The following is a 13,117-nucleotide window of genomic DNA, read 5'->3' as shown; positions in this document are numbered from 1 at the left end:
TAAAATAAAAACTTTTTTGGTTTTGTAATTTACTTTAATCTGTAATAGGAAGTACAAAAGTCTTATATTTATATTAAATATTATGTACAATTTTATTCACTTAATGCTACTTCTTACAATACTCAGTGTTCTACTTAATTCAATAAATTATTAACTTATACACTATAAAGTCACATTTTGGTTACATTTTAGCAAAAATATTTCTAATTCTTCTCTTCTTTTGTTCTTCATTATTTTTATAATAATTCTTCTCATATTATTTAGAATGTACCATAAAGTATTTTAAATATTATTGATATATTTCAATAGTTACATAGCAGTTAGCATATACGCGCTAATATAGAATCAAGTGTCTTCTAAGTATCTATCTATCTATATACCTTTTTAGAAAATTTATAAACATCTGAACGTCTCATATTGAGTATACGTTCTGTAAATGTCACGTACATTTATACTGTCGGAGCGCTTGGATAGATTTGAAAAGTCGCGGTTTCAAATTCTGCTACGTTCAAATTTTATACAGTTTTAAAAGAAATGCTTTTTTTTTTCTAAGAGTGGAATAACACTTTAAAAATTGTTAAAAACATATATCCTACATATTTAAACGACGCGACGTATAATACAGATTTCAAACGTACAAAATTATCATGCTTTAGAAATTAGAGTTTTATTTTAAGTTTCTTTTACAGAAACAGAAAAATTTCAAAAGTTCATTAAAAATATTTTTGCTAAATAAATAACATTTTGTATCACAATATGAGATAAATTTTAATGCAAAGAGGAGGAGATACATTTTCATTCATAAAAATATAAATCCTCACAATTTGACATTTCTGCATAACGTAATTAAATAACTTATCATTTATTTGTATCGTTTATACTTAATCTATCATTTATGCATTATTTCTCATGTTATTTTACCAAAAAATATGAAAATGCTTAATGCGGAATATTTATAGAGTCATTTCTTATTGAAGAGCAATTTATTTTTATCTAAAGCATTGTTGTATAAATATAAAAAATATCTATGAAATGAGTATTTAAATTGTGACGTAATACACGTGTACCGCCGTCGTGGAAAATATTGATTTACCACATTTTTATACAAAAATAACTATATATTTTTTTAAATAAAAGATTATGTCATGTAAATTAAAGTATATTATAATAATTGTATCAAGTCGTGATTGGTCAAAATCGCCATCTTGTTTTTATTGTTTTTGTCACATGTATATAAAAATATAAATGAAATATTCAATGGAACATTATTAATTTATGTACTCTTAACTTTAAACTGATATAATCTCGAGGTATATGTACTTAACCTATCTTCACTGATTTATATTGCCATATTTAATAAATATAGGCATATTTTTGAATAGTTGGAGGGTTGCAACTGCTTTTTTGTCAGCTTTTTCAATTAGAACACAAATCTAAAAATTAAAACTACCCTCCAATCTCAAGACCTATAGCGTCTACGTAACCTTACAAGCAAAATAAAGAACAGACATTACCCACACACAAACATTCCATACACTCGTTTACAAATATCATAAACATAAATAACTCTAACATATAAATTAAATTGAAATTCCCTAACATTACTTTATCCTGCCCTTATGGGGTACGTACGCGTGCAGGGGCGGCCGGCTGTCTCCGCGCCGGCAGCCGCGCGCCGCCACGAACAATGCGGCCAGTAAGGCTGTTATCAGCACCCCACAAGATACTATCATTGCTGATAAGGCTGATGTCTTCATGCAGGTTTGGCCTTCTGCTACTGAAATATGAGTATGTCGGATATGTTATATATTTTATTGTAGATTAAGACTTAGGAGCTGTAAGTGTAGGTAGGTAATGCAAACAGTGCAAGTACCTTACTTCCAGAAAATTATAAACGAATTAAAATATCAGATATAACTTTTATTATAACTGACTTATCCCATTTTAAGTTCAAAATTAACGTTTTTAAAGAGCTTTACTACAACATGAAGTTACTAACCAGGTAGAGTTTCATCCTCCTCCCCCTCTTGCAGCACTCGCAAGGACTGGAACAGGGATATGTTCTCGGAGAGGCGCGGCGCCACGCTCGCCTCTTCCACGGACCGACGTTTCACGTTCTTCATGTTACGCCAGTGGCATGGTTGCGACTGTGAAATAGTATATTTTGTATAAGTTACAAGCGTTAGGAATATTTAGAAGAACCTGAAAGATAATTCTATTCTTCTTTACTAAAAAAAATTCTCAAGATATCCTCGTATGACCAATAACGATGCCGACACCGTGGCGAGGGGCTTCTTTCACTCCCCCGAGTGGGAATTGAACCACACATAAAAACCCACAATCTTTTTACAGTCGAAAGCTTGTACCCCTGAGCCATGACGACCTTTCAATTTTATGATTAACTAGCGGACCCGGACGCGACTACGCCTGCTTGAAATATAAGAATATAATTTCTATAGAAATATAATTTCAATCTAGATGAAATTCTAAAAGTGACTATTATATTTATTTTCATAAGGATGAATATCAAAATGTCGCGGTAACGGTTGCGTAGCGACGCGATGGTTGTTATTAACATGGCAGAATAAATTGCATGTCAAATTAGAAAGTATTTTAATTTATTAGTATATATGTGTAATGTAATGTTATATAGCCTATAGCACTTCTGAAGAATGCAGCTTTCATACAAAACAAAGACAAAGTAAATCGATCCAGTAGATCCAGAGATCTTAGCGTTCAAACAAACAAACAAACAAACTCTTCCGCTTTATTATATTAGTATAGATTACTATATACGAAAATACTTAGTAATCTTTAATCACTATTATGCCTATCAGTTATAATTATGCAATACAATTCCAATATCATACAAAAAATAACTAAGCATAATTCTTAGCTAACAATCAACAAAACCTCTTTAAAATACCAATAAACAAGCAGATGTTTACTCAATGGACTCTAACGTCTTCATTTACCACAATTCTTGTTAATTAAAACAACCCACTCCCCCAGTCTCGTTCGGTCGCACCTGCTTCACTTTGCTACGGATTGCGCAACGAGTTACCGAGCCGTTGCCGTTCGTTGTAACGGAACGGAATGGAACCAACAGTATTGTCATGCGAGAATATCGTTAAATCATCCATATAGTTTTAGTTGCTACTCTTGCGTGATGTTCAGGGCATTGTATAAGTCACATTACAGTAAATATTCTTAAAAAAATTAAACTATTTGACGTTATTAAAATATATTTTCTGGGGGTCTCATTTCCTCGCTCTGGTAACATAGACAAAGAGCGGAATTGTGTTCGGCCACTGTATACCTCAATGTCTTGAAAATTCGGCGGAAAGTGGGAAAAGTAATGTCCTAACACTAAATTCCCTCTATCTACTTTAGTTTATGCTGGTTACATCGTGAATCTAAAAAGATTTTCTATCTATGTTATAAATCTTTTTCTTATATGAGTAATTATGAAAATAAAATGTATCTCATTCTCACCGGACATCTTCCATGACACATCCTGACATCGCACTCGATATACAGTGCGGGGGAGCCCGTGAAGCGGAAGGTCTTCATGTACGCGTACACCTGCGTCTCGAACACGCCCGCCTCCGACCACGAGCCGCGGAAACGGGAGATCAGCTTGTCGTCCACTGGACAGCTGGGGATATATTATATTTATATAAATAATTATAACATAATTGATAACTGTATAAAATAATATTTTAAATCTGTAATTATGACGTATATTTTCTATTGCTTCGATCGATCATATTGCTAAAACATTTTCATATTGTTTCTAAATATAATTTAAAACTATATGAATTTCTATTAATAGGAGAAGAAATACAAATGCAAGATTTAAGAAAAACTAGACATTTTTTTAGCAAAACTAGATATTAGTGTCTAATAATGTTGCGATCCAGTACAGCTTTCTATTATATATAGTTATTGTAAAAAATATCGAATTTATCTAAAACTAGCGGCCCGCCCGCGGCTTCGCCTGCGTGAACTACGTTATTATTAATTTCTATCTCCATGAGTACCTACGTCTTATAAGTGACGTCCATGCAAAATTTGAAACTCCTAGCATTTGTAGTAACGTAGTTTCATACAAACTTTCAACCCCAAAAACAACCCCTTCGAAGTCGAATATTGCTAATTCCCGTCTTAGCGAGCACCTACGTCCTATAAGTAACTCCTATAAAAAATTTGAGATTCCTAGCACTTGTAGTTTCTGAGATTTCGTGATGAGTGAGTGACCTTTCGATTTTATATATATAGATATATGACTTATAGCTAGCTACCTACTATTATATCTAATAGGTGAATTACATTAAGCAATATCAAAATAAAGATATACCATACGAAGCTAACAAGATTAGAACAATCACAATATAAGAAAGCATACAATTTTCAGTGTAAATTTGCAATTACAAACTTTCACCGATTACATTAAAAGCTTTCAAAGCACTAAAAAGTGTTGACCACACACCCGTACTCATCGATGAGCTGTATTCGCTTCGCGGCCCCGTTATGCGCGAAGCAGTCGTTCACGACGATGTCGAAACCATCTGAAAACAAATGAATCCTTACTTCTATTTAAAATTACTAACACACATGGGTGTATCTATAGTCTATTCATTTCGGAATGAGAAAAAAAGTAAACAATGAAATACTTTTTCTAAAACTTTTATGTAATTTGTTTTTGTTGTTCTTGTTTTGAACAGATATGTATATCCGTGTACATGTTGTTTTTTCGGGGCAAATTTTTTGTTAGTAAATTTTCTGAGGTGGGCACCGTCCATCAGGCCCTCTCTAGTCCTATGCCCATGCTGACACACTTTATTTAAGTCAACGACACTATGGAAATTCATTCAAAATTAAAGATCGATGAACTGTCGAAGAGTGGTTTAGAATTGCAAGACAACACGCGAAGTCCGGAGTCACCGTTAATCTGCCCTTGTTCGTTACGGTGGCTTTCAAAATCAGACGTAATCGATAGCTTAACGTTATTTTATTGCCATAACATAATATGTGTTATACATTCTACTGTTACTTATTGTTATTTTCGCATCACGCTGTAGCCCGCATGTAGCAGGGTAGGCAGAGGGAACCTCCTACGTCTTCCATTTTTTATTTTTAATAGTCAATACTCGGTCGGTAAGAAAGAAAATAAAGTATACAGGAACTCTCCTTTTGTTACAACGGTATAGAACTCAAAATATAATATCAAATTTCCAATTTATATTATAGTTTAAATCACCAATGAACTGTGTTTATGATATTTGAAGAAAATCTGCTATAAGTTAATGGCAAAGTCAATGTCAGGTTAATATAATATGGTAGAAGCTGTAGCATAGGTATAAAAATAAACAATAAAACACTATAGGTAGAAAAGCTATGCCGTAGCAGCGCAGACAACAGTAACTGACAACAAATTAGAATTCCAGATTTAAGACAAACATCTGTAAAATATATCAACAACTTTTGCTAAACTTTTCTTATTTTATTATTTTCATATTATTTTTAGGAATTTGAGTGATTTCGTTCGATCTGTGCTTAGAAAATCTCAGCTTAACAAATATAACATATCTTTTAAGATACTCATAAATATAAAATAATTACCATACGTGCTCCTCATATAAATAAGCAGCGTCAGCGGGTCCCCAACGCGCACGGGGCCGGTGACGCGCGCGCCGGTCGCACCGTACCCTGAACGAATCTCCATATAGCACTCTGGCGGCTGCAGCGTGAACACCACCGGGTTGCCTGTCGCCACTCTGGATATTATATTTTGTATTAAATATCAAATTATTTTATATTTTCAAGCAAAGAATGGGTGTTCAAATTAGTTTTATTAGTTAATATATACTACTTATATTATTAAAACAAACTACAGATATAATTTTAACATTTTTTTCCATTTAAAATGCTTTTAGCTAAGTATCAGTGTAGATATTATAATCATATTAACAACACCCAATGGGACATTTCTAATATATATTTAAAATTTAGAAAATATACAAAAAAACGACTCTTTTAACGATGCTAAATGAATTTTTAAGGAAACTTAATAGTTGTCATTTTCGTTAAATACTATAAAAACTATTCTAAAATTGCATTTTATACATAGAATTCAATCATGAAATTTATTAAAAATCGATGATCTACTTCCACAATTAAACACAGTACCAGTTCTCAGTATCTTTAACAGTGGATTTAAATATAATTCTATTCAAGAAACCAAGAAAAGCTTAAAATTGAAAATAATTAAACTAAAATAAGTTTAAGCTAAAACTTAGATATTTATTGGAATGGGTCAGTAAAACTGAAAACGTTTTCACACTTTCATCGAGATTAGTTCCAATGTTTTATTATCTTTTTTTTATTTTTAATGAACTCTGAATCTATCTATCAGAATATTCTACTTTTTATAATCCAAAAAAACACGACAAAGTAATAGAGTAGATATTTTAAATAAAATTGTTTAAATAAACTTATAAATAAATAGGTGATTTTAAGTATATGAAAAAGTATAACACAACTAGAAAATTATTACATCTTAGGTAATAGTAACATAGTACGTAGAAATTATTTTTAACCAGTACGAAGTTTTAAAAAACATCAAATTATCCCTATTCTAATTATTATAAAAAAAAAGAAACTGGAGACATTATAAAATAAATAAAAAGACTTTAATAATAGGTGAAAAAATTTGCAAGGTCAACAATACTCACTCTACGTCGAGAAACGGAAATGTCACAGTTTTCCAAAAGTCATATCCATATTCGCAGGTCACTTTGAAATGTTCGTCCAGTTCCTCTTCAATCAAAGCATTGTACTGTACTGTTATGGTGTTCCACATCAAGTTTTTCTAGAGCAGAGAGAAAAGTCATTTACGTGCAAGTCAACCTAGTCTAGCATTGTTGTAACAAATGGTTTAAATAAAAGATAATAAATATAAAACAAGAGCTCGACGGCATGTGGGCCTATGGTAGATTTATGACTCCGAGAGAAAGTTCTATAAAAGCATTACGAGAACCCTGCTGCACATGTTGGGGCACATGAACATTTGGATGTCGATGACAATAGGCTCGCTGATTTCCGACTTCCAGGGAATTTCATATAATAACTCCATGAGAAACAAAGCATCGTGGGAAACGAGCAAAGGCAAAGCAAAGGGGTGGGGACACCCGAATTTGTATTAAAGCCGACCAACCTTAAGAATAAGGCGATTCCACTACCAGCACTCTTATAGTTAAGAACTAATTTTAATAATAATTGTATTTTATTTTAATAAAATAGTTTTTAAATACAAAGTTTAAGATATTTTTACTGGCGCCCATCGGTGGGGCCTAGCTAAGTGAACAAAACGCGCAATCATAAGTAATTCCGCAAAAAGTTTCGCGAAGTCTCTCAAGACTATGGCTAGGCAACGAAACCATATAAATACGTAAAAATACTGTTATCAGTGGAAGAAAATGATCAAGGAAGCTGCCGTCGTGAGCATTCTGTAAGTACCAAGTAGCATTATCTTTGTCACCATTCCTTCCCATCTGAAACTCCCAACTTTTGTATAAAATATCTATAGGAATACTAGTAGTGTTATTCACTCTCCTTCTGATAGTGAGAGTAGTGAAAGTAGCGCGACTCAGTCGTCCTACCATTTTAGAGTCCCGTGTTTACATTAAACAATGGATCCAAAAACCTTACTTTCGTTCGTCCCTTCGTATAATGGCGATGCATTTACTTTATATAATTATATTAACTGTGCTAAGCAATGGCTACAGATAGCGGGTGGAGATACGCCGCAAAATATTATGTTATTATTAAGTAAATTAGAATCTAAAGCTGCTATATCAATATCTATGATTGAGCATGATTTTAAATGGAATAATATAGAATTAGCATTAAAAAGAGAATGCGGAGATAATAGAGATTTAAATACGTTATTAATAGAGTTAGCAAATGTTAGGAGAAAAGGTTTATACAAAGATTTAATATTCGAATTAAAACAAAAGTTATTTTTTATTAGAAGTAAATTATTAGATAAATATAGTGAAAAATTATTAGTAGACGAGGTAATGGAGCCGTACATAAATACTGCCCAGAATACCTTAAGAAATAGTTTACCGTATCATGACCAAATATATGTATCTAACTGTAATTTTAATGAAACGGCAACTAGAATATTGCAATTAGAGGCAGAAGGGAGATATGACAACTTTAAACAAAATTTTTATAGTGTTTTACCGCCGCCGCGTAATGTACATCAAAATGCGTATCCGCAATATAATTCGAACTTTAATTATGATCAGAGACGTGCTTATCCGTCTACATCGCGATCAAATAATTTTCCGATGCGACATAATAATAATAATAATTTTTATAATAATAATAATTACAACCATAATAAAAATCAATGGACTCCAAATGCAAATATTTTTTTTACTAGGCCGCAGAATAGTTATTTTAAGAGAAACAAATATCATACTAATACAAATAGGATCTCGCAGGAAATGGGGGATGTTTCAATGCAATCAGCCCCTCCATTGCGTCCTGGTCAGATCAATTTAGGGAAAGATATTGTTGCTGAGGAAGTATTCCACCATGAAAATAATTTTGATAATATTAATTTAAATTTTCACGAAGTTGCCGACCGCGATAAAACATCACATAGTATAGAACATGTGAAAGGTAAAGAGAATCACGTTGCAGTTGCATTAAATATAATTGAAATAGTCCAGACAAATTCGGAGTCATTACAAGCCCATTGTGATGAGGAAATGTCGTTAGACATTAAACCATGTGAAATGAAAATAGAAAATCCTGTAAATACTGAGTCCAATTCACTGCCTTCAGATAATAAAACATTAAGTAATACAATAGATTTATGTCAAAAAGACAGAGATAATGGCGTACCAATTATTCACAGTTATCCACCGAAACGTTTAAGACGTGTAGTGTTTGAAAGTGCGCCTTACGAAAACGCGAAATATGAAAAAAGTATGTGGCATTTTTATATTCCACCAAATAATGAGGAAAAAGTTATTAAAAATTTTATGTTAGAATATTTAAGTAAAGAAAAATATGCGTTTATAATTCCTATTGAAGAATTATATTTAAAAGTTGCAGAAATATATAGGAAATATTTTGATCATAGTAAGTTTAAGCCAATAAGATATACTAAGTTTTTAATAGAGATAGATAAAAAAGAGGAACAGTTACATTTAATTAAAGAGTGTCATTTATTAAATAATAAACATGCAGGTTTTAAAAGTGTTTATAAGCAATTACGGAAAAAATATTATTTTGAAAATATGCGAAAGATTATTAAGAAATATATTTTAAATTGTGAATTATGTAGGAAACAAAAGATTTATAGGAATGATAGATTGAATAAACGAATTCTGCCTCCAAAAGTATTTAAAATACATGATAAGGTTTATTTAAAAAATTCAATGATAGATAGGCACAAAACGAAATCAAGATTTCTGGGTCCATACAAAATCTTAAGTATAGAACCGCATAATAAATATAAAATAAGCAATGGAAAAATTTATCCCGTAGAGGAGTTAATTGTTTCAGAATCCTCTATACTTTCGGATATAAGTTCAAGTAGTTAGACCCTTCGGAAAATGTAGTAAAACCTACTCAAATATTAGAAGGAAAGTGCTATACAATAATTATATAAGTTAGAAATAAAAATTATTATACGTAAATTAGAAAGATGTAAATCACAGATATCAAAGTATACATATTATTTTAGAACATATTAAAATAAAATTGTTTCAGTAAATACTAGATTGTATTGTAAATTTAATATGATTTTTTTATTGATAATTGTGTAAAGTAGTATATAGAAAACATGAAATATTGTACCTACTATCCAATACAACCTTCCCTGTTCCTATCCGGTAATGCGAACGGTAATTATAGCATACAATGTAAATGAAATATATGATGTCGAAGATTATACTGAACTAGAACATTAATATGCAAAGGAAATATTTTATAATGAAATACTTGTGAATAGCGGAAGATGTCAAATGGAAAAAAACCATCAATGGAAAAAGAATTACAGCTAATGGAAATGGAGAATAGATGAAATTCCAACATTTAACTATGAAAATCACGACATAGTATAATATGGTTGACAACTATTATAACTATTATTATATTGATATGCCTAATTTATGTTTAAATTCTCAGATCCAGGTTTCGTTCGAAACATGTACTTCGAATTTGGAGGGGGACAGTCAACCTAGTCTAGCATTGTTGTAACAAATGGTTTAAATAAAAGATAATAAATATAAAACAAGAGCTCGACGGCATGTGGGCCTATGGTAGATTTATGACTCCGAGAGAAAGTTCTATAAAAGCATTACGAGAACCCTGCTGCACATGTTGGGGCACATGAACATTTGGATGTCGATGACAATAGGCTCGCTGATTTCCGACTTCCAGGGAATTTCATATAATAACTCCATGAGAAACAAAGCATCGTGGGAAACGAGCAAAGGCAAAGCAAAGGGGTGGGGACACCCGAATTTGTATTAAAGCCGACCAACCTTAAGAATAAGGCGATTCCACTACCAGCACTCTTATAGTTAAGAACTAATTTTAATAATAATTGTATTTTATTTTAATAAAATAGTTTTTAAATACAAAGTTTAAGATATTTTTACTTGCATGTCATAATTTCATTCTAAATTTATTATTATACATTTCAATACAAAAACCTATATCAAGTTATAATCTATAATTTATATTTCAAAAGAATAATAATAATATAGATGAGAAAATGGGATACAAAAATATGATCTGGATTACTAGAATTAAAACAAATATTGGTAAAAGATGGCACAAGAGTAAAAAGTAGTGACGGATATGCCAGGAGGACAAGTGCACTCCCAACACCATGGGCGGAGATGTTGCCCTTCGAATCCGCAACCGCCGTCATCAGAAGACGACTATCGCACTGCGGCTTCGACTGCGGGTTCGGAGGGAGGAATGTCAGAGTCGGAAGGGCCGGCTTTAAGACCACGCCGGCGCGCCGACATCCCGCCATCGGAGGGTTTGGAGCCAGGAGTGTCGAGGATGCTCAACAAGGCTCCCGCTACCGGTGGTAAAGTGCCTCGCATGAGATGGTCTCAACAACTGAATGAGAGTGTCATGCGTGCGTACTATAGGGCAACAGAGGGGGGAACTAACCTCACTGCGTATCGTTCAAGGTTACTGTCTATGTTTCAGGAGCTTGAACCAACAGCGACCGTTACTGCACAGCGACTGTCGGACAGGGTGCGGATCATTCAGCGACGTCATCTGCTGGATGAATCCGTACTGGAAAGGCTACGCTTGAGCTTTCAGCAGGTCAATACTACCAACAACAACAGTTGCGACATCCGGTCACAGTTCCAGCACGCCAACATTGAGTCGCAAGGTAATATTGAGTTGTCTGTGAGTGCCCAGGATGATGAGCGATTGAGGAGAAGCTTGAAAGATGCTATTTTGGAATATGGTTCCATTCCGGTAAATCTCAGACCAAAATTACCTCGTTTGCCTATGCATAGACGTAACATAGCACTAGTGAGGATTCTAGATCAACATTTGCCAAGTCATTTTAACAACTGTAACGATCTTACTGATACGCATTCATTGTTGTATTGTGGTGCTGTAGCTGTATGTCGTGTTGCTGGTGTACAGTTCCCAAATAAAGGAGGTACTAAGGCGTCAAAGCATACGGTGCCGGCATGGCAGTACGACACTGAAAAGCGTATAAATCTGACTAGAATCCTCATTGGTAAGCTAATAAGTTTCAAGTCGGGTAATCGTCGACCGAGGGTCATGCGGTTGGTGGCGGAAGCATTTGCTGGAACAAATTTAAAGCCCAGTGAGTATATGGCTAACGTCACAAACCGTATTGACTTTCTGAAACAGAAACTCTATGCATTGGCAAAACGCATTAGAAGATATAGAGAACGATGGGATCGATACAATCAGAATAGTGCCTTTCAAAAGAACCAACGGAGTGTATACAGGAAATGGGAACGTTCTGGGGATAGTGTGGTTAATTGCGAGATCCCGAATCCAGATGCTAGTGCTGGTTTTTGGCGTAGTATATGGTCGGCTCCTGTTGAACACACTGAGGGTGAATGGTTTTGTGATATTGCGAAAAATTGCGAAAATATTATACCAATGAGATCAATAAAAATAAGCGAAATTGACGTGTGGTGTGCTATTCGTTATGCTAGTAATTGGAAATGTCCCGGGCTAGATGGGTTGCATAATTTCTGGCTGAAGTGGTTTCGCAGTTCACATTCCGTTTTCGCAACACAATTCCAGGATGCCCTTGATTCTGGTACGTTACCAACATTTTTGACAACAGGTGTAACATTCCTGTCATACAAATCCGGATGTACCACGGAGCCTAAAAACTATCGCCCAATAACATGCTTACCTACGATCTATAAGCTCCTTACATCTATTCTGAATAAAAAAATCACAGGACATATTGTTCGTAACAAAATTTTGGCACCGACTCAGAATGGATGTAAGGCTGGTGGCCGTGGTACAAAGGAACTTCTTCTCATTGACACAACTATAAGCCAACAGGTAAGACGGAACAGGAAAAATCTCACTACTGCTTGGATTGACTATAAGAAGGCATATGATTCAGTGCCACATACTTGGCTCTTGAAGGTCTTGGAGTTATATAAGATTGATATGACTTTGAGATCATTTTTGGAGGCTTGTATGGGACAATGGGTCACTGTCCTTCGTCATCTAGGGGAGTGTGATATTCCTGCAACGTCTGAACCGATAAGGATAAAGAGGGGTATATTTCAGGGTGACAGTCTGAGTCCTTTATGGTTTTGCCTAGCTCTGAATCCTCTTAGCACTTTGTTAGAGGATCCAGGTTTAGGCTTTCGTCTTCACCGGGGGGGTAAGGTCATATCTCACTTGCTGTACATGGATGATCTGAAATTATTTGCGTCAAAACGTTCTGATCTTATGCGGCTACTAAAGGTAACTCAAACTTTTAGTAGTGATATAAGAATGGAATTTGGCGTCGATAAATGTGCTAGCATGCATGTAGTGCGGGGGAGTGTGATAA

At 33.9% G+C, this 13,117-nt stretch overlaps 1 protein-coding gene across 2 annotated transcripts in view; it reads right to left on the bottom strand.

The window, feature by feature from the left end:
- Positions 1-71: 71 nt before the first annotated feature.
- LOC146530831 (uncharacterized) overlaps positions 72-13,117 on the bottom strand; it is a 28,510-nt gene continuing 15,464 nt past the window's right edge. Inside the window, exons 8-13 of one of the 2 annotated variants that reach the window (XM_085198936.1) lie at positions 6,738-6,874; positions 5,626-5,780; positions 4,493-4,571; positions 3,496-3,658; positions 2,000-2,147; positions 72-1,777 (exon numbers count right to left, since the gene is read on the bottom strand). In XM_085198936.1, coding sequence (XP_085055062.1) covers positions 1,602-1,777; positions 2,000-2,147; positions 3,496-3,658; positions 4,493-4,571; positions 5,626-5,780; positions 6,738-6,874 — 858 coding nt within the window. In that variant the 3' untranslated portion in view covers positions 72-1,601. The remainder of the gene's footprint in view (positions 1,778-1,999; positions 2,148-3,495; positions 3,659-4,492; positions 4,572-5,625; positions 5,781-6,737; positions 6,875-13,117) is intronic. The other variant, XM_085198935.1, reaches the window with a different exon arrangement.

This window comes from Heliconius melpomene, chromosome 16 (assembly GCF_056956725.1).
Source record: "Heliconius melpomene rosina isolate 202511_hmr_F chromosome 16, ASM5695672v1, whole genome shotgun sequence".
Taxonomy (NCBI): domain Eukaryota; kingdom Metazoa; phylum Arthropoda; class Insecta; order Lepidoptera; family Nymphalidae; genus Heliconius; species Heliconius melpomene.
Note: the sequence above shows the minus strand (reverse complement) of the source record. Positions and strands in the feature narration are given on the sequence as shown.